Source organism: Anopheles gambiae, chromosome 2, assembly GCF_943734735.2.
Source record: "Anopheles gambiae chromosome 2, idAnoGambNW_F1_1, whole genome shotgun sequence".
Taxonomy (NCBI): domain Eukaryota; kingdom Metazoa; phylum Arthropoda; class Insecta; order Diptera; family Culicidae; genus Anopheles; species Anopheles gambiae.
In genome coordinates, this window is record NC_064601.1 from 73,796,793 (window position 1) to 73,823,311 (window position 26,519).

Consider the following 26,519-nt stretch of genomic DNA (forward strand, 5'->3'; position numbering starts at 1 on the left):
GTTGTTGCCATGGCTACCGAAGTCGTCGAAGAGGTTCCTCTTGCAAACAATTTGGTCCATGGTGAAGAGATGGAACAAATAATTGATGAGGAAGAATCAAACGATGCCACTCCTACAAAAACTAAAAAATCCCTCAATCAACTTAGATTGATTGAGCAAATAAGATACAAAAAAATTAAAGAAAAAACCTACGAATTAAAGTTAAAGGAACTAGAATGAAGGAAAGAAGAGTTAGATTTTAAGAAAAAAGATTTAGAGTTTAGGCGCGATGTTGGACGTTGGACTTAGAAAATCGCAAATTCGAATTTCAACAAGAAATAGCCAAACAAAAAAATGAGCTTTTGAACTAGCTATAGCAAATAAGGAATTAGAAATAAGTTTTGCATTGTTAGCTTTAAAACAAAAACAAAATAATTAAACAATTTACAGCGATTAATAACGAATAGAATTTAATAAATCCTTTTTTATTGAATGTGTGGCAAACAAACAACGTACACCAGAGAAGTTTTATTGTAAAACTACAGTATTTTATATGGTATATGGGTAAAAGATCGGAGAGTGCAGGCTAAGATTCAGTACCTGGCGAGAAGTAATAAAGAACGGGTGTATATATTGAATACTCTACAGGTTTTCTTATAATATCCCAGTTGAAGATATTTTATTCGTTAAATGCTGTTAACATTTCTTCAATGTCATGTTGCCATTCAATGTTGTTCTGAATGCATATGTTGTGCAATGCACAACATATGTTAAGAATATCTCCACTTTTTTTTGGATCATAGTTAAGCCTATTGCTAGCACCAAATAAACATCTAAAGCGTGTTTTCAATATTCCTATTGTACGTTCGACAACGTTCCTTCCTTTGATATGTCTAACGTTAAAATTAAACTCAACAGATCCTTCTTCAGGATCACGATATGGCGTTACGAGCCAAGGCTCAGCTGGATATCCTGCATAACCTACAAAAACGTTGTTAATAAAGCATTAATGAACCCATTGTATAAACCTTAATTCATTTGAATGTTACCTAATAATTTATCGGTTCCACCAGTGGCATGCATATTTTCAAAATGATCACGTACAGGACTGGAATTCCATACGTACGAATCATGAGAAGATCCACAAAACTCGGATCAACTGCTCTAATACGGCATTTATGATCACACACCTGTAAGATTTGAATGCATACACGTTCAGCAAAGTTAATACACATTAATGTATTCCAAGGATACTTACAATCATAGCGTTGATACTATAGTACTTTTTACGGTTAAGATACGGCATTGGTCTAAAGCGTGGCTTCATGATGCGTATGTGTGTTCCATCGACACACATTACGACATCTCTTATTCCAGTTTTTTGAAAAAAATACTGCTTTGCTTCTATTTTTTCGACTGGTGTCATCTCCAAACGAATCCAGTCACCTAATAAAGTTAGAAGCGGTGGTATGACCTCACGTAGAGTGTCCGAAAAGGTCTGCTGCGCTATTGCCACCAAAAAATCTTGACCAGTTCCATGCTGGTAGCGGCCCTCTGCGAAAAAAATAAGACATGATGCCAACTTGCTTGTTGCATCAATGCCGTAACTTTTTGTGTGTTCAACTTGTTTCGAATTTTGTCTAAAATGCTTGAAAATATTGCTTTGGTGATCCGGAAGCTTTTAATAAACCTAAAATGTAAAAAAAAAATTGGTAAGAAAATTTAACTAAGGATTGTATTGTATTGCATTTACTTACGCTTGATCAGGTAGTTGCAAAGGATATGTTTTTTTTTCTCAATTTCCTACGAGTATTCCTCAACAACAGTTGTTCTTCTTCGTCATCATCATCATAAAATTGCATGTAATTCATTTTTAATTTGTTTTAAGAGGTGTTAGCTCCCGAACTAGTCGCGTAACGGAATAGAAATTGTTTTCTGATAGGAGTAAAAAAATGTTCATTCGCCGAGTTTCGCTTTGGGTGGAAACTTTATTCTGTCGCGGTTTTTGTACACCTTTAAAAAGTTTTTGACTATTCTCGCTCGCTGTCGTGATGCTACTGTTTAAATCGCGATGGCGAGGAACCCGATTCCTAATCCTAAGGTCATTCGCCTTCCCTGTACCCGAACCCGTTACAGTGCCCTCTGTAGGTGAGATTGTGGAATCTTTGAATATTTGACTGTCAGCCGCGGTGACAGTTCTACTCTGTTTGTTTATCATCGTCGCAACAAGAGGTAAAATTACAACAAGAAACACACATATCAATCTGTTACAACAACAAAAACAAGAATGACATAACAATCCAAATGACAGTGACAGAGCTTAATACCAGATTATAAACGCATGAATGGTGCTGTCATACGTTCATTTTGAATTGAGCGACGAATGGTTCGCGACGAACGAGTTCACCGGTATGGCTGAATTGTATCTGTTATGAACGTCATCTTCAGGTTGCGTTTACATAAGGGTTGAGGGATTCAAATTGTATTACAGTCTGTTCCCGAGTTACGCGGTTCTCAACTTACGCAGATTCGGAGATACGCGATTTTCTAAATTTGACAGACCATCAGGCCTTGTTCAGGCACAGCCCTGTCACTTCATATCGTGCTTAACGAAACACGAACATTCTTCGTTCAATTTCGAGTGTTCGGCTCGATCGAGTAGTTTATAAATAACAGTGTATGTCGCGAATAAACTCTCTCTTCCAATTTTGCTGCACAACGAATAACTGCTGGTAAATATTAAAGGTTTGAAGGTTACACCGAAACGCGGAAAATAAATTATCCGAAATAGTGAGATTAAACAGGCCTATTATATTGCGTTCGGCATTCGAGAAGATTCACTCGCACGTTCATTATGTTCATTTTCGTATCGTTCTGCTAGCGACGTTCCGCTTCGAGTAACTCATCGGCAGATTCGAGTCGACGAAGTAAAAATCGGTACCGTATTGCTCGAACAGGAAGGGAGGGGGGGCTTTGTGTGTTTGTGTGAGTGTTAGGTTAAATTAAATTGCTTAAAAAGTTATTCTCTTCTTTACATTTTTTTATACATGTGTTTTAGACCCACCGAATTATACACTTCTATGGCCTGCTCAATACTCAATTTGTATTTAGTTGCCTGGCGTGTTTTTATAGAACAATTACCCTGATTGTTATTTTTAGACCTCAACCATTATTGTTAACCATTATCGGTTTAACCGTTGTGTCAATGACCAAATGTACACCTTCATCTCTACGACCGGCATACCCGGGTATCCCATACATTATGTGTGGGGGATTAAAAAATTTTGTGCTAAAACTTCAATAGCTTCTGTTCTAGTCGTAGTTTTTGAATGAAATTTGAAGAGAAACACGTACAGGGTTTGCTTATGAAATATTTGTATTTTGGATTTAGTATTTATATATCTATTTATGTATTATATGTATGTATTATATATTTTTGACTATTTTTTTATGATTAAGCAGTTAAAATAATCTTAAATATTCTGGGTGACGCTCAACAAATTGTAGGAACAATTCCAAAATCATATGGAAAGTATCCAAAAAATACATGGAAAGAACCAACAAACCTCGGAAAACCCTGCATTGTTGGGTAATGACAAGCAACGAGCAGAATGACAACGCATATTTTCAAGTTTGTGCTGCCATTTTGTGCTGTGCAAAGAGAACAAAAGTAGTAGTTTGTTTCTATGCAAAGTGATGTTTTAAAATCATTCATCAACTAGAGAGCTTAATGAACTAGGTCCTCCATCAAAAGATGCAACAGCTTGGAAAAAGGTATGTCAATCAATAAAACCTATCAATGTGAATTACTTTTTAAATTTACTACACATTTTACATTAACATTTTAGGTGTGGGCAGACTATAAATGCGGATTGAAGAAGAAGTTAGCGCATAACAATCGCGAGTACAGATCCACTGGTGGAGGGCCATGTGACTTGAAAAGCCTTTCTGCTTTTGACAAGCATGCTATTACTATACTGAGTTTAAACTCAGTAGTAGAAGGAACACCTTATGTGCCTGCACGAGGAAGAACAGTCCGTGCTGTTGAAGGTATTGAACCGCAACCGAGCACATCAAGACAACAAACAAGTCCACAATCTTCCGAAGAGGTCCAGATTCTAGCACAGCAACAACAACAGCAGAAAAACCACAACAATCACAACAAAACCAGCATTGTGAACAACAACAACAACAACCACTAGAACAACCAAAACCACTAGAACAACTAGAACAACCAAACCAAACTTTGGAAACCCAGCAAATACATGAACATGATACTGTTCAAGAACATGATATGCTGGAAGAACACGATGCGGAGCATCCACGAGAAGAACCTCGTAGAACAAAACGAAGAACTATTGCTGAACTTCAACTATTAGAGCATAGGAATTTGAATAAAATTCAGCAAAAAATTTTGCAAGTGAAATTGGACAAAATAGCTTTAAAAAAGCAAAATAGTGAGCTGAAGAAACTTAATTTAGAATTAAAAAAAGAACTAGGATTAAAAGATTTAGAGCTAAGGGAGAGGATTTTCAAATTCAACCAAGAATTAGCAAATAAGGAACTTGAATTTAAAAAAGAATTAGCTCAAAGAGAATTAGAACTTAAGTATGCTAAATTTGAATTGGAAAGAAATAAACAGTAAATTGTAAAGCAATTAAAACGGAATGTAAATTATGAACTATTATTTTTAAATTAGGATCGACCAGTTGAGTATGAGCTTAATTAGTCCTTACAATACCTCGTTCACTTCCTTCCTTTTGAGAGGAAACCCATGTGTAGCCTTTTTTACGGAGCTTAAGACACCTTTCACGTTATTATTTATATCAATATTCTTCTATTTGGCATAAGGTGCTACATTTTCAAAGGCTAGCGAGATAAAACGCTCTCCTTGACCGCTGCTGCCATCTCGGTCGCATTTATCCATCTGCGCGACTCATCGACTGACGATCCGTTCGAGTTAGAATCGAATACAAGGTCGTCGACGTGTTCCTCCTTATCGGTTTCGGACCATCCTGTGGTACGAACGAGCCGTTGCACAAGGATCCGTTGCCGTTTCGTTAACCCGATTAGGAATGGCTTCGTACCGAGCTGCAGTTTTTGAATATGGGTCTTTGTGATCAGCCACTGCTTCCGCTCAATGTGCGGCGAGGTCTTCCTGCTCGCCCTCGCGCAGTTTCATATTTTCCAAACTACATTTAGCACTCTCCACATCTCATGCATAGTGGAGGTTGCCTCACTCTGCCAGCTCTGTGAGGCACATTCATCCTGCCGTGAATACATCACTCCTGCCGTAATACACTGAAACTCGAGTAAAACGTATTTATCATTCTCGGAGATGCCCGCAACACTAACAAACGAAGGAAAACGTGAAACCCTTGAAACAATGGTGCACATTGTTTATGATGCTGGGCTCAAATGGTTATGTACCACAGTGAGAAACGAGAAGTAAAAGATTACTTTAAACAAATCTTTGTAGCTGGTTGTGCAAAACAGCAATACTATACAGAAATTGTATCACAAGCGCATGTTGCACGAAGCTTTATGGGATGGCTAATTCGTTTAACATGTCAGTAAACTGTTGCTGCCATTCTATGTTATGTTCAATACATATATTACGCAATGCAGCACATGTATTGACTATGAGGCCACTTTTTTCTGGATCATAGTTCAAACATCTTTCAGCACCCAGCAAACATCTGAATCGGGATTTATACATTCCAATCGTCTGTTCCACAATAATCCTTCCGGATGTGTGCCGAGTGTTAAAATTTGCCTCAGAAGAACCATGGTCCGGATCACGGTGCGGCCTGATCAACCACGGCTCTGATGGATATCCTGCGTCTCCTAATTGTAATAATAGAATAATATTTAGTAAATACACATGCAATACACATGTAAAGAATCATGCATTACCCAAAAGTTTGTCAGTTTTTCCGCTGGCATGAAGCTCCGCAAAATATGCCCTGACATCACTCACTCTCCATATGTGGCCATCATGGTGTGAACCTGCGAAACGAGCATCTACAGCTCGAATCCGAAATTTGTAGTCACACACCTTAAAATAGAAACGGTGTTAAATTCGCTGTTAACTTCTAGAATCAGCCTTGTGATTTACTTTCAATCATTGTGTTGATGCTATAGAACTTTTTCCTGTTCATATACCTTAATGGACGGTTGCGCGGTTTTTTTAATTTTTATATGCGTTCCGTCCACGCATAGCCCATAGTGGTGCTTGCGCTTGTGCTTGTGCTTCGATCGTGCTCCGTTTGTTTGTCTGTTTACGATTGCTTCTACGTTGTGCTCAGCCAAAGTATTTTGCACTTCAGTTGGTGAATGGACTGTAGTGCTCTACGACCATTGGCAGCATCTCGTAACAATCGGTGTCCTGTGTATTTTGTGTTTGCATCCGTTCAAAAATTCATGTTGAATTTGTGTTGGTTGCCCTATCCAAACTCAAACTATCTTTTTCCCCCGGTCCTGATGGGATACCCTCAGCATTATTAAAGAAATGTTCTACATTTTTCGCTCCTCTACTTTGCCGATTATACAATAGATCAATACAGGATGGCTATTTTCCGTCACTGTGGAAAAAAGCCTGGCTCATTCCAATCCACAAAAAGGGCGACCGTTTTTCATGTACTAACTATAGGGGTGTGTCCATATTGTGTTCGTCTTGCAAAGTGTTTGAGTCAATTGTTCACTCGTCTATTCGTTCGTGTGTTACAAGTGTAATTTCAGAATATCAACACGGATTCATGCCAAAACGTTCAACCTCTACTAACCTAATGTGCCTTGTATCCTCGATCTTTAACAACATGGAGCGTGGCTCTCAAGTGGATACTATATATACGCAGCTTTTGACTCTATATCGCTAGCCTGTTTACTTTCTAAGCTCGAGAAACTCGGAATTGGTGATCCCCTTCTATCCTGGCTTAAATCTTACCTTTACGGTAGATCTTATAAGGTCAGAGTCGAAAATAGTTTTTCCGAGCCTTTTATTGCCTCTTCTGGGGTACCCCAAGGCAGCGTACTTAGTCCCCTACTTTTCATACTGTTTATCAACGATGGTGTTAATGTTCTTCCTCCTGATGGTTGTTTGCTTTACGCTGACGACATCAAAATTTTCCTACCAGTGACCTCGTTAACTGATTGTGCGCGTCTACAGGATTACATAGATTGTTTTAATGTTTGGTGTAACTCTAACGGTCTTAGTCTGTCTCCGGATAAATGTTGTGTGATTTCATATGGCCGCTCGTCCAATAAGATCGAGCACGATTACGTTCTTTGTGACACTGTACTTAACAGAATTACTGTCACAAGGGACCTTGGAGTGTGGATCGACGAGAAACTCTCGTTCCAAGAACACATCGAAATCACCCTTAATAAGGCTAATAAAATGCTCGGTCTCATTATTCGTATGTCCTCTGAGATCACTGATCCTATGTGTTTAAAGTCCCTGTACTGCTGTTGGGTTCGCCCGATACTTGAAAATGCGGTAGTTTGGTGGCCTGCCGGCCTAACACTGGTCGATAGGATCGAACGAATCCAGCGGAAATTCACTCGTGTCGCTATCCGTCGTTTTCTTGGACGATCGGATCGAATTCCTTCGTATCCTATCCGATGCCGTTTGCTCGGGCTAGAGACATTAAGAACGCGCATTTATCACATCCAGTCATATTTCATTGCCTGCCTCCTTTCCAATGACTTGGATGTTCCCGCCCTCCTATCCTCGATTCCTATCCTACGTCGTCTTCGTGACCGACCCCCGCTCCTTATTCCTTCCCACCAAACTCGTCATGGCCAGAATGACCCTTTCTTGCGCGTTCTTTCTGCCTTCAACGATTCATATCTCCTATTCGACTTCAACGTCCCAGTTTCCCAATCCCGCTCCCGTCTTCGTGAATCCTCATCCCTTATGTTTCCCTAGATTATAAGAACACATTTGTAAAACCCTAGAGGCCAACAAATTTTAATAAATAATAATAATAATAATAATAATAATAATAATAATAATAACAACATCCGGTATCGCACTTTTTTCATAAAATATCGCTTCGATGCAATTTTATCCTCCTCAGTCATTTTTAACTGGATCCAACTGCTTAGAAACGATTCAAGTGGCAGCGTAAGCACCCTCGAAGAATTTTGGAAAATGTGGTCTGAGCCATGGCTATCAAAAAATCCTTTCCAACACCGTGTTGGTACCTGCCTTCGGCAAAAAATATTTAACATGCTGCAATTTTCTGCGTTGCTGCGTATGCATCATATTTTTTTTTATTCGAATTGTGCTCCCAAAGCATCAATCAGATTTAAAAATACTGATTTGGGAATTCTAAAATTTTCGATAAACCTGCAACAAAAATATAATGAATAAGATGCATCTTTAGAATGAGTTGCTTACGAACGCATTTTCCGACAAAGCAAGAGAATCCGTATGAAGCCGTAAATTTCTGCGATGCTGTATCAGCTTCTTCTTTGCTTCCATTTCTCCATAAGATATGAAGTGAAAGTAATTCATATTTATCTGAAAACACTCGCCGAACAAAGTTTCTGTTTCTCAAACTTGCTGCCGTTATAAACAAACAAACAAATGACAGATGGCACAAACCAAGCAAAGACACATGGAAAAAAGCTGGGGCAATCAAGCACGTAAGCACAAGGGGTATAAACGTGATAGTTATACTGTCAGTTTAGCGTGAGCGCCTATCGAATTTTTTCGATAGAAAAATTGTGCTGAGGCCGATAGTCTCAGTTCAACGTGTGAGAAGCGGAAGAGACAGTAAGGTGAGCGAAAGAGTGAATCGACCGATAACAGCTGTACAAGCGAGAAGGAAAGGCTGAACCGTGCTGTGCGAAATGATGCAACTGTAGCTCCGTGAGATTATTCAGGTCGTCAAAATTAGTGCGAGTAAAAGAGAACGCTAAAGCAGCGCTATAGCAGCAATCGAACACAACATCGAACAAGAAAAATATATGGGATTTGACATGTTTGATTTGATAGCCAACAAATCGAACATGCCAAATCCTATACATTTTTCATGTTCGATGTCGTGTTCGATTGCTGCTAGAGCGCCGGGTAAATAAGAAGGAGAGTGAGAGTAATGCTGCTGGCGGATGTGTTGCTCCGTCGCAGCACCCAACGCCGGTGCTTTGCACCGAGTCGGGTATATTCTTGCTTCGTCGACCGGAGAGTTCCTCTCACTATTAAGAAACGAGCGATTCTGAGATTTGTGTTCGAATGCGCTTACTTTATTTAGGTTTTCATCTCTTATATGCTATTTAGTTTCTGACCGTATATAGGTCAGCCAGCTGTAACTATCGGCCAGAGCATGGATTACGGTCGACGAAATCCGCTTCGGCGCTCAGTGCAAAAGGCACTCACGGCCCTTAAAACGATGTTCATTTTACCAGTTTTTTTTGAATCTGGCAAGTTTTTGAATAAAATGAACTCTTTTGACGGTTACGTTCGTTCCCGATTGTATGGGATGAAATCCCCGAGGTTTTGGGCTGCGGATTTGTGTCGAATTGGTAATCTTTCGCGATTCCAAAGTATCATAATGCTGATTTCAGAAATTTAAATGATATCATTTATGATGTTTATAATATTTATTATAATAATAAATAAATAAATGTATATTATATTAATATATATTGCTTATATATATTATTAATTATTTATTATTTTATTATTTATTATTATTGTATATATATTTATATATATATATATATCTATATATATATATATATATATATATATATATATATATATATATATATATATATATATATATATATATATATATATAAGAATGAAAACCACACCATTCGATCACCCGTTTTTTGTTTGATATATATATATATATATATATATATATATATATATATATATATATATATATATATATATATAACAATATATATATATATTTTTTTATTTATTATGTAAACCGGTCTCGTGGTATATATATATATATATATATATATATATATATATATATATATATATATATATATATATATATATATATATATATATATATATATATATATATATATATACATATATATATATATACAGTCGTCAACTCGTACGACGTGACAACATGCCCGTCATGGACCCCAAATAGACCGTGCCGCCATACTGACTATCCTGCTATGGGGGGTTATCCAAAAGTCACTGAAAGCCAATCCGACAAGTGGTACAGACAGGCCTTGACCGACAACGGTTGTTGAGCCAAAAGAAGAAAAAAAATATTATGTATTTAAATAATCTTAAGCTATGTACACGTGCTAGACAAACACACGGTGGCAAGCGAGCCACGGAGTCATGTTCCAACAGGAACTGAACTGGAAGCAGATTTCCAGGACAGCCGGCGCAGATCGCGAACGGTACCTCCACGTGGGGTGTTATATTGATTGAACACCTACCAGTATTACGCATTATTATTATTTTACATTACGAGAATTTACAGTACTTCACCTAGAGCACCACATATACTGTAAAAACTTTTAAAAAGCATAAAAATCAATTGCTGATTGTTGCCCATTTATTAGCATCGGTACAGAAAAAGGTAAAGCAAATATTTCATTTCAGGGAACGGTCAGAACCTCGCCGCATGCGATTTTGCCGCAAGCTTTTGTATGGGATTTGGCGGCAAAACCGCATGCGGCGAGGTTCTGACCGTTCCCTCACGAATCGACGGGGAAACGAATGTTATCTGTCAATTTTTAGTGCCTTCTTGCTCATACAGTGCCGTACAAGAAAACATAACCGTTGTTTTTACTGTTACTTTTTATTTAAAATTTAAATGTTAATCCACTTAATTGTATAACTCCTGCATTTTTCTAGTCTTCATTTTTTATACTATAAAAAAACTCTTATTTCTCCATCTACATTCATAACATTATCCACTATATGAAACAAATTAGTTGCAGAAAAAAACAGGTTTGTTGTTTTTGTGTGTCACTGTTCGCGCACACGCGCGAAAACTTGAAACAATAGTAATCAAAATTTCCAAAGAATGAAAACCACACCATTCGATCACCCGTTTTTTGTTTGTTTGGTGTGAAGTAAAACGAAAGACCGTGCAAAAATTGATAAAAATGCCTGTAAGTAATCTAAAACATGTCATTGTATATGGTCAACATATGGGTTAATATATTATTATTCACTGATTTAAGGACAAGCGCAAAACTACAACCAAACGACAGTTTGAGGTACTTATTGCCATGATTGAAGGTAATGAAGGTGTAGCCGGTGATCGCATCAAAGGATCTTGTAAATTTTGGCAGGAAGTGACGGTAAAACTCAACGAATTGGGACCCCCTATCAAAGATATATCGGGATGGAAAAAAGTAAATTACCACTATTTGATAAGTGCTTTTTATATTGCATAACATAGACGTGTTTTACTATTTTAGGTTTGGGCGGATTATAAATCTGCTTTAAAAAAGAAGCTTTCATTTAATAATGCGGAATACAGATCGACCGGAGGGGGACCGTGCTCCTTGCGCAATTTTAATGCCCTGGAGCAGAAAGTTATTGAAGTGCTCGATATGCAACGTTCAGTGGTCGGAACACCTGACGTTCCACCAATGGGTCTAGCAGAAAGTGAAGATTCAATCGAAAATGAATGTTTGAATATCAGCCCAGAAGTAACAGAGCTCGTTACATCCGGAGCATGTAATCGGGACAGCGGACATCAACCAACTTCTGCCCAAATAATTGACCAAGAGGTTGAAATCGAAGAGGTTCCTGTTACTACAGAACCAGCTCGTAACAGCAGGCGAAAGAGACGCACATTGGCGGAGCAAAACTTGTTGGAGTTGCGTAAATTCAATGTGATTCAACAAAAAATACTCAACGTTAAAATCGAAAAACAAGAAACAAACAAAGCTAGGTTAGAAACTGAAAAGGAACATGCTAAAAGGAAATTTGAACTAAAACAAAAGGCAATGGAAATGCAACATGAATTGGCAATTCAGGATTTTCAACTGAGGAAGGAAATTGCCGAAAAGGAGCTAGAGTTAAAATATGCTAAATTAGAGCAAATTAGTAACGCAAATCAGCCCAGGCATTAATTACTAAAATGCTTAAAAGTTTCATGTTTACCCGATTTTATGAATTAAAAAATATGCTCAGAATTCTCAAAACAAATGAATCGCATTTGATGTTTCAATTTATTCAAACCATACTGAATTTCACCAAATTTAACTTTTTTGCGCATAAAATAGCATTTGTTTATGTCAAATATCTTCTAATAAATCTGTGAAAATTTGTTGCCACTCTATATTATTTTCAATACAGATGTTATGCAACGCACAACATGTGTTAATAATTAGACCACTTGTTTTAGGATCGTAGTTTAGTGATCTGTCTGTCCCAGCGAGACATCGAAACCGGGATTTCCAAACGCCTATTGTCTGTTCTACAATCATCCGACCAGAAGAGTGTTTTTTGTTAAATTCTGCCTCGGCGGATCCTTCGTCTGGGTCTCTGTGCGGTCTTACTAGCCACGGTTCTGATGGATACCCAGCATCCCCTTTAAATAATAAAATATCTCAAAACGATGCAGTGATTTAACAGCATGAATGCAATTATTACCCAAAATCTTGTCCCTTTGCCCGCTTCTGTGCAATCGTTGGAAATATTTGCGCACAATGCTCACTCGCCATATATGCGCATCGTGATGTGATCCAGCAAATCGTGCATCAACGGCTCGTATGCGTGTTTTATGGTCACACACCTTAAATAACAATAATGAATATTATTAAGCTTTAATGCATTAGTGATCGGTTAATTCAACAAAAATCCAGATTCGCTAACGAATGACACCCCGGAGTCGTTCGGAGCCCTCCACAGCCGTTGGAGTGATCGAAAAAGCAGCCGCTGAAGCCGCTGAAGCCGCTGAAGTCGACAGGAGCCGGCTCCGGCTGCCGACTAGCGGCTCTAAACTGTTGCAAACGGCTCCAGCGGCTCCGACAATTCCAAGGGCTTACGCTGCCAATTAGCGACTTTGGGAGGCTCTGCACGACTCCAACCGGCTTTGAACCGTGAGTACGAATCCAGAAATACATTACTGAAAAGCATGTTACATGTACAAGCTTTTCAATTCAATACTTACAATCAATGTGTTAATGCTGTAAAATGATTTCCTATTCAGGAAAGTAAGCGGACGTTCTTGCGGTTTTTTAATTTTAACGTGCGTTCCATCTACGCACATCACGACGTTCTCAATACCGCTTTTCAAGAAGAAATATTCTTTAGCTTCCTGTCTCTCTGATTGAGTCATTCGCAAATTTATCCAATCCCCAACTAATGAGTGGAGTGGTCGTAAAGTTCCTCTCAAAACTTTACTAAAAGTTGTCGGAGCCATTGCGACATGGAAATCTTTTCCTACGCCATGCTGATATCTCCCAGATGCGAAGAATATTATACATGCCGTCAACTTCTCTTTTTTTGATATTCCATGCGCTCTGCGAGAGTCTACCGAAGAATCAATACCATCAAGCAAATCCATGAAAATAGATTTCGATATCCTAAAGTTGTTAACAAATCTGTAATGTAATTGCCAACGAAGATAACGACAATCAGATGATAACGTTAGCAAAACAGTTATCAATTTATTTACGTACGCTGTATCCGTTAAAGCAAGAGGATCGGTATTATATCGAAGATTCCTACGATGTCTTTTCAATTCCTGCTTTGCCTCAGCTTCTACGTTTATACTGTTATAAAAGAACAACATTTTAAAACAAACAATATACTTTGTGTTTCTGTTCCACAAGTTGTAAAAATAAACGAAAGTCTGTCAAAATGGCGTAACATTAACCCTGCCACTTGCAACCAAATTAACATCATACTCCAAAAAATCCTGTCAACTTTGAAAAGTTATAACTTAAAAACGAAAGCGAGTTGAACCAATCTATACACAGTTATAGAAACTGTATAAGTCTTTTAAATTATCTTCAGAATATTGCATCGATATTCCATAACGCATTCAAAAATGATAAGCCTTCATAGTCGCTGACTACCCGGGTAGCCCGGTTGCCTGAAATATGAGCAGACACATTGTGTTTGGTTGCCGAGCCAAAAGCAGACACATTGTGTTGTAGAAAACAATGAGGTCGGCGAAAAGTGACAAATTGTTGTATACAATTTGTGTTTATTGATAAGCCGTTGACAGCCGAACCGAAACGTCGCCGATTTGCCGTTACCAGAGGGAGCAGAAAAAACATCGCCGCGCGAATCGAAAAACGGCCATCGCGCGAGCGCCATGAGATCAAGTCAGAAAGCGTAAGAAAGCGTACGTGAAATTTTTTAACCGATCCGCCGCGAAATTGACTTTGCTACGTTGTAAGATTTAGAGCAATAAAGTAGTGCAGTAAACTACGAGTTAAAAGATCACGTTTTAAGTTTGAGTTGAAGAAAGAACTTTGCTTCTAGAACACATTGATATTTCGGGCATGGGCGTAAGGACTGAGCGTAAGGTAGGAAATAGAACAAGGTAGGCAATAGAATAGAGAAATTTTATATATAATATTATTGTCATCGCTCAATTAAATATACATTCATTTTAATTTCGTGCACTGGTTACACACAATATTACAAAAAAAAAAAAACGATTGAAAATTCATGGATGAAACTGATTGGAAATTTCCCTGGCAACGAAAAGACTCCCGATGAAGAATTGGACGATCAACGAGCTGATCTAATAGTTCTTGTAAAGACTATGGACAGTGAGACAGGCACCACGACATCAAGTGAGGAAATAGCATCATGGATAGAAGAACATGCATACAACGACAATAATAATCCCTATTGGCATACAAGCACGGTATACAGCGATGATGAAATTATCGACTCGGTGCTGGGTGTCAATACATCATCTGCTCAGGATATTGTTTCAGATGAAGGTTACAATGATACTTCGTTGGACTTATCAACAACTGATAAAGAGAATCTTTCACCCGACCTGCAATATTCCAAAGCAATAAAATGTATAGATTATTAACAAAACTTTCTCCATATTGATGTCATAGAATTAGATCGCCTTAAGGCTTTATGGACAAAGCTTATCGAACAAGAATGGAATAAGCGAATTTTTTAGAGTAAATTTATAATCAATTTAAATGTAAAGATTTTAGTGAGATGCATTGACATAAGATTAGATAAGTCAGGTCGGTGATTTATTACAATATGATTCACAACTGAATGTGATATTAATTTAATAATATATGAAGAAATACAACATGGCTGTAAATAATACATAATAAATAACGAATTTAAAAGAAAACTAAAACTGCAAGTTTTTTTTATCAATAGAAGTTGTAAATCCATCATATGTTTTATGAACCTACGTTAATGTGCACTGCGTGATGTTTTATGTTTTGACGTTTGAGTGTTCTTTAACTGAGAGACATTCCAGTTAGCGAACCTCCAGTTAAAAAAACACTCCAGTTTAAAAGCATTCAGTTAGCGGTCACCTACTGTACAACTACCGCATACAGGATGCACTTTGTCAGCGAATTGGTGCCCTCGCAACGCTTCCGGGGCATTCACGCAGCTCTACTTTTTTGATCCAGCGTCAGACATGCAGTACGAAGAGATGCTAAACACGCTAGTGGCATCTTTAACTAATGTTAACCGCAACATTGCAGTCATTCTACAGCGCGTGCTGACAGATCACAGCCGGCTGGTAAACAGGTTAATGCATGCGTTTGAAAGAATGTCGCTTCGAGATTATCTGCGATTCCATATACATGCCCGTTTGCCCGGTATCAATCAATGCCGGTACAATAAACCGACCGCAGATGAGGTTGGTGGTATTTTCGTGTGATACAGGGAGCGACCCTGATATTATGTTGCAGTGTCGTACCACAGGGCGCTTGCAGGCAATATTCTAAACTCACCAGCAGTATGATGCGATGCAATTCCCACTATTGCATCCGTATGCTGAACCTGGGTGGACCTATGGAATTCCAAAGCAGGCACCCCAACACAGGCAGCCGCAGACAAACTGCAACACACATGATGCTGATGAAGACGATTAAAATGATGTAGACCCTCAAGAAGAAGTACAATTAAATGCAGAACGTTCATCCCAAATTTCGCCAAGAGAATGTGCCGCCTATCGTATATGCTGGCAGATGGGCAACAAATCGCTGCTGCATCGTGAAGGTCCATTATTCTTGCAATATTGTGTCGACCAGTACTGCAAAATAGAATCACAGCGACTAAAGTTTCTAAAAGATCATCAGGCACAGCTTCGCACTGCAGCTTATGCGGGTGGCATGGACCTAGCTGGTGCCGAACAAACGATAAAAGTCCTGCAGCCGAATATTCCCCATTTGCCCCCGGCAGCTCCGGATGTACCATTAGTTCCTAATGTTGCAAATGAAACGACCGAACCTAATCTATCACGCACCAGTACGCGCGTAATACTGGGACCATCATGCGTCGGTAGCAATCGATACATGCAGGCGCAATATCAGAATTATTTATTTATTACCATCACATGCAATCCTAAATGACCCGAAATAACAGAAAATATACTAGCGGGTCAACGGGCACCTGATCGACCCGGTATTATCACCCGTGTATTTAGGCTAAAGCTAAAAGCAATTTTGCATGATCTTACGATGGGAGCTCTAGGCGTTGAGGGGGCGCGCATGCACGCCATCGAATTCCAAAAACGTGGTTTACCTCATGCGCACATGCTGATGATTTTGGCCGAAGAAGACAAACCGCAAACTCCTGAGGACTATGATAAGTTTATGTCCACCGAGCTTCCAGATCCAGTTACGTGTCCGCAGCTTTACCAAACGGTGCAGACTTGCATGATGTATGGACCGTGTGGAGCTGCCGATCCTGCAGAACGGTGCATGAAGGACGGCAAATGCACTAAAGGATTCCCCAAACCTTTTTGCGACCGGACACACACGGAAAATGGGTTTCCACAGTATCGTCGACGAAACAAAGGGCGTACTGTGAATATACAACGAGTTGAACTGACCAACCGTTGCAATACGTTGTACTGTACAATCCGTAGCTAAGTCATAAATACAACTACCACATCAACGTGGAGGTGTGTACGTCGATCAGCAGCGTTAAATACCTGTATGAGTACATTTATAAAGGCCACGATCGATTGAACGCAGCATTAGAAATGCACGATGAAATACTGGCTCACATTGACGCACGTTACATTTCTGCAATGGAAGCTTGCTACCGAATTATGCGATTTGAATTGCAGGCTAAAACGCACACCGTCACTACGTTGCCCATCCATCTAAAGCATCAGCAGAACGTGTGCTTCCACCCAGGTGAATCTGCAGCGACTATTTTGAACCGGAGCAATCATACCATGCTTACCCAATTTTTTCTTCTGGCGGCAAATGATGAGATTGCCAAGACGCTGTTATATCACGATCTTCCGATCTATTATCGGTACTGTCGTTCCAAGCCGAGCCAGCGACAACCGTGACACGAAGAAGGCCATAAATAGTGGATTCGCCGCACCGTTCGGCGACAGCGAAAAACTATCATCGGCAGAATGGTCTCCTGTTCTATGCTGCTCATGGAACGCTACTCTCTGCAGTTGCTCATTTCACTTGTCACTCATAGCGGCGGGTTGTGCTTTCTCACTCTGCTATTTCCAAGTTGATTTTTACCGCGATTTTCTTGGTGTTTAAGTGCTTGAACTGTTTTAGTTCGGTTAATTTGCACTCGCGCGTTCACGTATCACAAATTTACCTGTGAATTGTACCTGTGAATTGTACGGTTCAACATATAAACATTCCGATCCGCCTGCGGTTGTTGTGACCACTCACTGTGCAGTTGAACTTTGCGTTATTTTGCGATGGCGTCCGTGATCTAAGAAATGTGAAGGTGCTATTAGCAACGATCCGATTCCGTGCTTCGGTCTGTGTGAACACTATTACCACGATAAGTGTATTGGACTTTCAACCCCGCTCCTGCGTGATTTTAAGAAGTCACAAAATTTATTCTGGGCTTGCGCAGATTGTGCTCAGCGTTTGCGGGCCGTTGACACTTTACGCTTCTCGCACGGCCTTTCTCGTGATGCTGCCTACCTGTTGGAATCGTTGCAGTCCGATTTCCGCGATACCTCACGTTCTGTGCAGGCGACATCAGCTGGCTTGCGACTTGAACTTTCCTCTTCACTGGATTGTTTTAGAAACGAGATAGCTTTGATGAAACAGGAATCAGCATCATCAATTCGTTCCGTGCAAGATTTCATCGACTCACTTACTGCTTCTCACTCAATGGAACGCAACTACTCACAGGCTCCACTACTCACAACGCTTGATGAAGTTAAGCATGGCATCAAGGGGCTTGATCTAATGCACCGTGAGTTTCTCACTTCGTTCAACTCACTAATGAACAAGCTCAACTCTCATCTTGCCACGCATACTACTACATCGAGTGCTCACCATTCCGCGGTTCCTGCTACGCACTCAACGACCACGAATCCAGTTGCGGCCTCTAAGCTCACCCATCAAGCTGTTGGTGAGAATCCTTCCAAACGTCGATTGATGGATCGCTCTCCCGACCCGTCGCCTACCAATACCGTTACACGCGCTATGCTGTCATCGGGTACCGGGTTGTCCTGCAACAATATTACGACCGTTCCTGAACGCCCACCCCGTACTTGGGTCTTTATCTCCCGTATTGCTCCTGATACTCCGATTGAAGCGATCCGTGAAATGGCCTGTTCCAACATAGGGACAGACGACATCTTGGTATACAGCCTTGTACGACGCGACCGGGATCTTTCTACGCTCTCCTACGTATCTTTTAAAATTGGTGTACCGGATTCGCACCGGGCTATTGCTTTGGCTGCTTCAACCTGGCCTCGCGGGATCTCTTTTAAGGAGTTCATCGACCTTAATCCCCGCTCCGTCAATGTTTGGCGACCCACTACTGCAGCATCCCATGCACCTTCTGCGCCTGTTACCCGTGAATCGGATCATCATTCATCGCCACCTTCTATCAACCACACGACACAACTGCGAAACGCTGATTTCACTATTTCGCCCGATCATGGCTCTATGAGCTTGCCTTATACGCAGTACTTTCAGCAAGCGTAAACCGGCTGATCCGGCTGAAGATTCTCATGAACTACCGACTTTACCCGAATTGATGGAAGCTAACCCTGCATCTAATACACATAATCCGTCCGACTCTCTTTCGCCGTTAATAACTTGCAGCGAGAGCACTCCCGGCGCATCTCGCTCTCTCATCCCTTCGATCGATCAACTAAACATCTACTATCAAAAAGTATGAGGATTGCGCACAAAACTAGACGAGTTACGCCTCTCTGTCTATCTGAACTTGATATGGATGTGTTGGTGTTAACTGAAACATGGCTCGATGCCTCAATTCCGTCCTCTCTTATCTCGGAGGATGCGTATGTCATCTATCGCTACGACCGAAATTCTCTCAACAGTAACCGTTGCCGTGGTGGTGGTGTACTCATTGCCTGCTCTTCCGTGCTGAACACGTCAACTTTATCACTGCCGTTCGACTCGCTGGAGTCTGTTTGGACAATTGTTAAGCTTCAAAACCTTGCAATCTATATCGGCGCCGTTTACATCCCACCCGATTTGCGTTCTTCCGAAGTAGTCCTTGACGATTTACATGAGAGTGTTAGTTTCGTTGCTGGCAAACTTAAACCAAATGATCGTATGGTGTTACTTGGTGATTTTAATTCATCATCACTCTCCTGGCAACCGTCGGCATCGTGCGTTAATCAGTTCATTCCTACTGGTGTATCTCGTGAAAATGTTTCTCTGCTTGATGGAATGTCGGTAAACGGTTTGCTGCAATTATCCGGCATAAAAAATATACGCGGAAGACAATTAGATCTTCTATTTGCCAATGCTGCCTTCTTGGAGTGCTGCTCCCCCGTCATAGCTTCACCTGTACCACTCGTCGCGCTAGACAATCATCATCCTGCTCTTGAGACAAGCGTGCTCCTTACGCACTCTCGCCCTGCATTCTCCCAACGAATACCTACGGCTCGTATGTTCAATTTTAGGAAATTGGACTACCAAAAGCTTCATCGTATATTAGCCGATACCGATTGGTCCTTTATCGATGCTGACTGTGACATAAATCAAGCTGTAGCAGCGTTTACTAATGTAATCACTTCCGCCTTCCCTTCCTGCTGTCCTCTCCTTAAACCCGTTCCTAATCCTAAGTGGTCGAACAGAGCTTTACGTCTTTTAAAATCGGACAAAAACCGCGCTCATCGCGCCTACCGTTTAAATAATACTTAACACAATCTTTGTGTATATAAATATGCGGCTAAGGCTTATCGTCTTCTTAATCGCCATCTGTATCGTCGCTACGTTCGGCGTCTTCAAATGCGCTTCACTATTGATCCTGGGTCATTCTTTCGTTTTGCGAACTCTCGGCGAGGCTCTGCTAGCCTTCCATCCACCCTGTCTCTTGATCTGTCCTCTGCTACGTCCAATCCCGATATATGTAACCTGTTTGCCAAACATTTCTCTAGTATATTTGTCGATCCCAGTTCTTTTAAGGTTCCTTTGGACGTAAGCTTGTCTTACACGCCCTCTGATGTGATATCATGTAATTCAGTCGTTGTAAGCGAAAGCCTAGTAACATCCGCTTTATCCAAACTTTAAACTTCGTTTTCACCAGGCCCCGATGGCATCCCTGCCTGTGTTTTGAAAAAATGTGGCAATACCCTCACTCCTATTCTCACTCGTCTTTTTTCTCGCTCGCTTAGTGTAGGGATTTTTCCTAGTCAATCGAAACTAGCTTGGCTTGTTCCCATTTATAAGAAAAGTGATCGCACACTAGCATCAAACTGCAGAGGCATTTCTATTATTTGTGCGTGTTCTAAAATCCTCGAGTCAATTGTCCATTTATCTGTAATGCCTTGTGTAAAAAAATATATTTCTACGGAACAACACGGATTTAAGCCCCATCGCTCAGTGTCCACCAACCTAATGTGTTTTTTGTCTTCTCTTTATCATAACCTGTCTAGTGGTAAGCAAGTAGACACTGTCTATACCGATTTCAGTGCGGCATTTGACAGTATACCTCTATCGTTACTTGTTGCTAAGCTTCGAAAATTCGGTTTCAGTGTCTATATATTGCCGTGGTTCAACTCCTATCTTGAGAATCGTTCATATGTAGTTAAAATCTGTGGCTCTTTCTCTGAATGTTTTCTTAGTTCTTCGGGTGTCCCACAAGGTAGTGTCCTTAGTCCCTTACTGTTCATTCTCTTCCTCAATGACTGTACTTCGATCCTTCCTCCTAACGGCTTCTTGCTATATGCGGATGACGTTAAAATTTTTCTTCCTGTATCTTCTACAGCTGATTGTCTAGTCCTTCAATCCTGGCTTTGTAAATTCTCTACATGGTGTGCTTCTACCGGTTTAGTCCTGTGTCCTGAAAATATTCCGTCTTGTCTTTCTTCCGATCTTCTACAAGTATAACTCATGCTTATAGTGTCTGTGATGCCCCTATTCCCCGTGCGTCCTTGTCTAAGGATCTTGGCGTCTTCTTTGACCCGAGTCTTTCTTTCAAGGAGCACACGGACTATGTCATCAACAAGGCCAACAAAAGTCTTGGTTATATTTGTCGCATGTCCACTGAAATTCGTGATCCCTTTTGTCTTAAGTCCCTTTATTGTTGTTGGGTCCGTTCCGTACTGGAATATGCCTGTGTCATCTGGTCTCCTGTCCAACTATCTCTGCTCCAAAGGATTGAGAGGATCCAGAGACGTTTTACAATGATCGTATTTCGTAGGTCGCTGGGTCATCACTCTATTCCGCTTCCTTCGTATGACGATAGATGCACTCTATTAGGCCTTGCCAAGTTGGAGCACCGCCTCTCGGTCGCTCAGGCTTCTTTCGTCGCTGGCATATTGCTCAATACGATTGATACTCCTTCACTTCTGTCGCGCTTACATTTGTATGCACCTTGTCGCACCTTACGTTATCGTTTTCGTCTCCAGTTACCTATATGTCGTACACGTTTTGCTCGCAATGAGCCTTTTGTAAGAGCTATGTCGTCTTTTAATAGTACTTCTGATCTGTTCGATTTCAACATATCCTATCCTGTCTACCGATCCCGACTATTGCTGTAACCCAACGTGGCCGAGCAATTAATAAAATAAAATAAAATAAAATAAAAAATTTGCTATCGCAGAGGCCCATCCTCATTCGAAGATCTGCACACTGTTGATGGTGTAGTGTACGACACTTTTTAGCAAGCAGCTATTCAGGAGGCCTCCAGCGATTCCGAGTGGGATCGTACCCTCGGAGAAGCAGTTAGCTATCAAATGCCATCCAAGTTGCGCCAACTATTTGCAATGATACTATCGTCTGGGATGCCGCAAAACCCGCGCCATTTTTGTGAAAAGTATGCTGTGCACTTTTGCGAAGACTTTCTTCGACAAAATCGCGAACAGTACACCGCAGAGGAGTCAGACTTGAACCAGTTACTACACGATATTGAGCATTACCGTGCACTGGTTGAGGTCGATCGATTCTTGAGGAGTACCGCACCAGCAAGGGATCTTACCTGTTTCCATGGTATACCACAGCTCGAAGAATTAGCGCAGGTTCAGATGTCCTTTGCAAACGATCATAATGTCATCAGTTCATCACCGCCGAACGATCGTATTCCGTTAACGACCTCGATGGAACCCTTTCTACCCTACACCATCTGAATGAAGATCAACGCAACTGTCGCTCAGGCTTATCATCGTTCAAATAGACATAGACCGACAACGTCGCGCGCGACGAAAAATCAGCCCTACCGGCGAACTGGTTCGTTCCTGGGAATGTTCGCCGCGACGATCATTTTCACTCATTTCATAGCCCTGTAGATCAAAAATTAGAAAAACGTATAGATTTTGTACTGGTCAAACTAGTGGTACAACCCTGTCCACTCATGAGCGACGAATGTTTCTCGTCGAACGAGTTCACCGGTATGGCTAAATAGCTCAAAATTTCACTCTGTGTAAATCAAAGTAGCTCATTTGACTCAGTCAACCAACTTGTTTTATATTTGAAAACACACAAAATAGGTTAAAATGTGTTCAAATCTATTTTTTTGCGTTTGGCATTAATCTGGCTTGTAAAACAAACTAGATAATTCGATTACAGTAGAACGTCGATTATCCGGGCAGCTCGGGACCGAGCGGATGCCGGTTAATCGATTTCTACGGATAATGGTCCAAGAAATATCAAATTCATATAAAATTTTAAAAATTCACTGGTTTTACTAGAAATTCACATCAAAATAATCGATTAATCACTAATATAATATTTTTTGAATCAATAACAATAGGTTTAAAATTGTTATTATCAAAAATGAAGTTAAAAAGTATCACTAGACACTAGATTGCTACACAACACATGTTTTTGCTAGCCGGTTCATCGCAGAAAATGTTCGCCAACTGTCAAATTCATGCACACGGTTAAGCCGCCCGCCGGTTAATCCGTCCCCGGAAAATCGACGTTTTACTGTATTTCGGATGAAGCAAAATTGTAGCGCGCGACGAGTAGTTCTGTTTGCAAAATTGAGCTACTTTTTGTCGCGCGCGACGTTGTCGCTGTATGTCTATTTGAACGGTCAGATGAGAACACAAGCGAGCGAACGCGCTGTTTATGTGATGGTGATAGTAGCGCGTACGATAGGCAGCGACAGATAAATGGATTGGTAAATAAAGCATCCTCTACGGTTCTAAGCGCCTTGGATCCGAGGCGCATGTGAGCGAGCATGCTATTAGCTTGTGACTGTAGTAGTAGCGTGAATTAGAATAGAGCATCCTGTATAGTTCTAAGCGCTTAGTATCCGAGCGTACTAAGTAGTGCATGCGGCAGGCATGCGGTACACTATTATAAAGGATCGCGTTCGACCTAGTATGCACCACATGGAATTAGATAAATAATTTAGCGTTAGAGATAGATGTCCAGGGCGCGGTATTAGAGGATCGCGTTCGATCCTAGCAATATATTTTTCGCCTACCCGCTGCGCAAAGCGATCGAAAACTTCTCAAACTCAAACTGCAAACATATTTCACAGCGCATGGCTGTGAAATATTTCGCATTCAAAATTGTTGCAACTTTATAAATGAAAAATTGCGAAATTTTCAGCGCTGAAATTTTTGGATTGAAATATTTCTTCGATCGAAATCCAAGCGTTTTCCCTGAAATTTCTGCTCAATTTTTCGATCGCTTTTGGCGGAAAGCGATCGAAAATCCGAGCTACAAAACTGCTCGATTTTGTCGTGCGGGATACCGCTGCGCAAAGCGATCGAAAACTTCTCAAACTCAAACTGCAAACATATGTCACAGCTCATAGGCCCGATTATTTAACACAAACGGAAATGACACAAGACAAGTGCCCCGCTGCGCAAAGCGATCGAAAACTTCTCAAACTCAAACTGCAAACATGTTTCACAGCTCATGGCTGTGAAATATTTCGCATTTAAAATTGTCGCAAATTTATAAATGAAATAATTCAAATATTTCATCGATGAAATTTTTGGATTGAATTATTTCTTCGATCGGAATCCAAGCGTTTTCCCTGACATTTCTGCTCGCTTTTTCGATCGCTTTTTGCGGAAAGCGATCGAAAATCCGAGCTACAAAACTGCTCGATTTTGTCGTGCGGGGCGTCAAGACAACCCGCTGCGCAAAGCGATCGAAAACTTCTCAAACTCAAACTGCAAACATATTTCACAGCTCATAGCTGTGAAATATTTGGCATTCAAACTTGTTGCAAATGTATAAATAAAATATTCCGAAATTTTCAACGCTGAAATTTTTGGATTGAAATATTTCTTCGATCGGAATCCAAGCGTTTTCCCTGACATTTCTGCTCGCTTTTTCGATCGCTTTTGGCGGAAAGCGATCGAAAATCCGAGCTACAAAACTGCTCGATTTTGTCGTGCGGGAACCCGCTGCGCAAAGCGATCGAAAACTTCTCAACCCGCTGCGCAAAGCGATCGAAAACTTCTCAATCTCAAACTGCAAACATAACTGCTCAAACGCTTTTGGCGGAAAGCGATCGAAAATCCGAGCTACAAAACTGCTCGATTTTGTCGTGCGGGAGCGCACGAGACTTAGACGACCCGCTGCGCAAAGCGATCGAAAACTTCTCAAACTCAAACTGCAAACATATTTCACAGCTCATGGCTGTGAAATATTTCGCATTCAAAATTGTCGCAAATTTATAAATGAAATATTGCGAAATTTTCGGCGCTGAAATATTTGGATTGAAATATTTCTTCGATCGGAGTCCAAGCGTTTTCCCTGACATTTCTGCTCGCTTTCTCGATCGCTTTTGGCTTTTGGCGGAAGGTGCGTACGGCACGCATCTCTTGTGCTCGCATTTTGTGCGTTCGCATCTCGCGCGCTCGCATCTTGAAGAGCGCGCTCTCCTCTCATTTGTCCTGTGTTTGGTAAGTGATCCTCTCTTATCCTACTATCCTTGTCCTCCACTCAGTTGAATTGTTGGCTCGGGCTCTCCCATGGAGGCGGAGCCTATGGACGAATCTGATGAAGGCTTCATTACAGTGAAGCGCAAAAGTTCTGACCCAGGGCAGATGGCGAAGAAAAAGGTTTTACATGAACCTTTGGCTTCAACATCGCGAGATTATTCTGCTAAGGCGAATGTAAATTCAAGGGCCAAAACGTACCATGCTGCTTTTAACGGGGCACATAATGTTTTTTTTATGCCTCGTACCAAGCCGCTTGACGTTAGATCGATCACAGCATCGATATACAAAAAATTACCCGGGTGTTTTGGACGTCATCCGACTGCATCCAAAGAAGTTGCGTGTCACCGCAAAGGACCGGGTGCAGGCCAATGCAATTGTGGCCGATCCGGACTATACGGAGGATTACCGGGTGTATATTCCTGGTGGATTGGTGGAAGTCATCGGTGTGGTAGATGACTTTGAATACCCCTTAGAGGATATCCTTCAGTACGGACAAGGGGCATTCCTTTATCAATCCTCGCCTCGTGTCAAGGTCCTCGAAGTGAAAAAAACTGTACGCTTCGAAAATGGTTGACGGAAAGAAGGTGTTTCGTGAGACTTCCTCACTCCGGATCACTTTCGAGGGTACAGTACTGCCGAACACGCTGTACTTTGAGGGTCTGCGGGTACCCATCCGTCGACCCTTTGTTACAAAGGTGGCTACCTGTTCTAAATGCAGCCAGATTGGGCATTCCGAGCCTTACTGTACCAACTCTGTTAGTTGCGGTAAGTGCAAAGGACCGCATTCTTCGGCAGAATGCAAGGCTGACACCCAAAAGTGCGTCCATTGCAAACAGGAATGGCACGAAGTGTCTACTTGCTCAGTGTACCGCAAAAAGCAGGCCGAGCATAAAAAAGCCGTCCTCTATAACTCAAAGAGGTCATTCGCCGATGTTCTGAAGAAAACCTCAGAAGTGAATCCGTTCGATACACTCTCACTCCTTGAGGGTAATGAACCGTTGCCCAATCTGGCCCCTCTAACAGGAGTAA

General features: G+C 40.9%; 1 protein-coding gene and 1 pseudogene across 3 annotated transcripts; both read right to left on the reverse strand.

The window, feature by feature from the left end:
- Positions 1-804: 804 nt before the first annotated feature.
- Positions 805-1,680, reverse strand: LOC133390974 (putative nuclease HARBI1; annotated as a pseudogene).
- Positions 1,681-11,394: 9,714 nt separating this feature from the next.
- LOC133391973 (putative nuclease HARBI1) lies at positions 11,395-13,879 on the reverse strand. Of its 3 annotated transcripts, XM_061649451.1 has the most exons (4): positions 13,618-13,876; positions 13,107-13,539; positions 12,587-12,728; positions 11,395-12,524 (listed from the first exon to the last, which is right to left on the reverse strand). In XM_061649451.1, exons 1-4 carry the CDS (start codon positions 13,728-13,730, stop codon positions 12,229-12,231), a joined length of 984 nt encoding a protein of 327 aa, XP_061505435.1. In that variant the 5' UTR covers positions 13,731-13,876; the 3' UTR covers positions 11,395-12,228. The 3 variants fall into 3 exon arrangements, with proteins under 3 accessions (XP_061505435.1, XP_061505434.1, XP_061505433.1); XM_061649450.1 differs by having other exon boundaries at positions 11,395-12,503; positions 13,107-13,879; XM_061649449.1 differs by having other exon boundaries at positions 13,107-13,879.
- Positions 13,880-26,519: the final 12,640 nt, after the last annotated feature.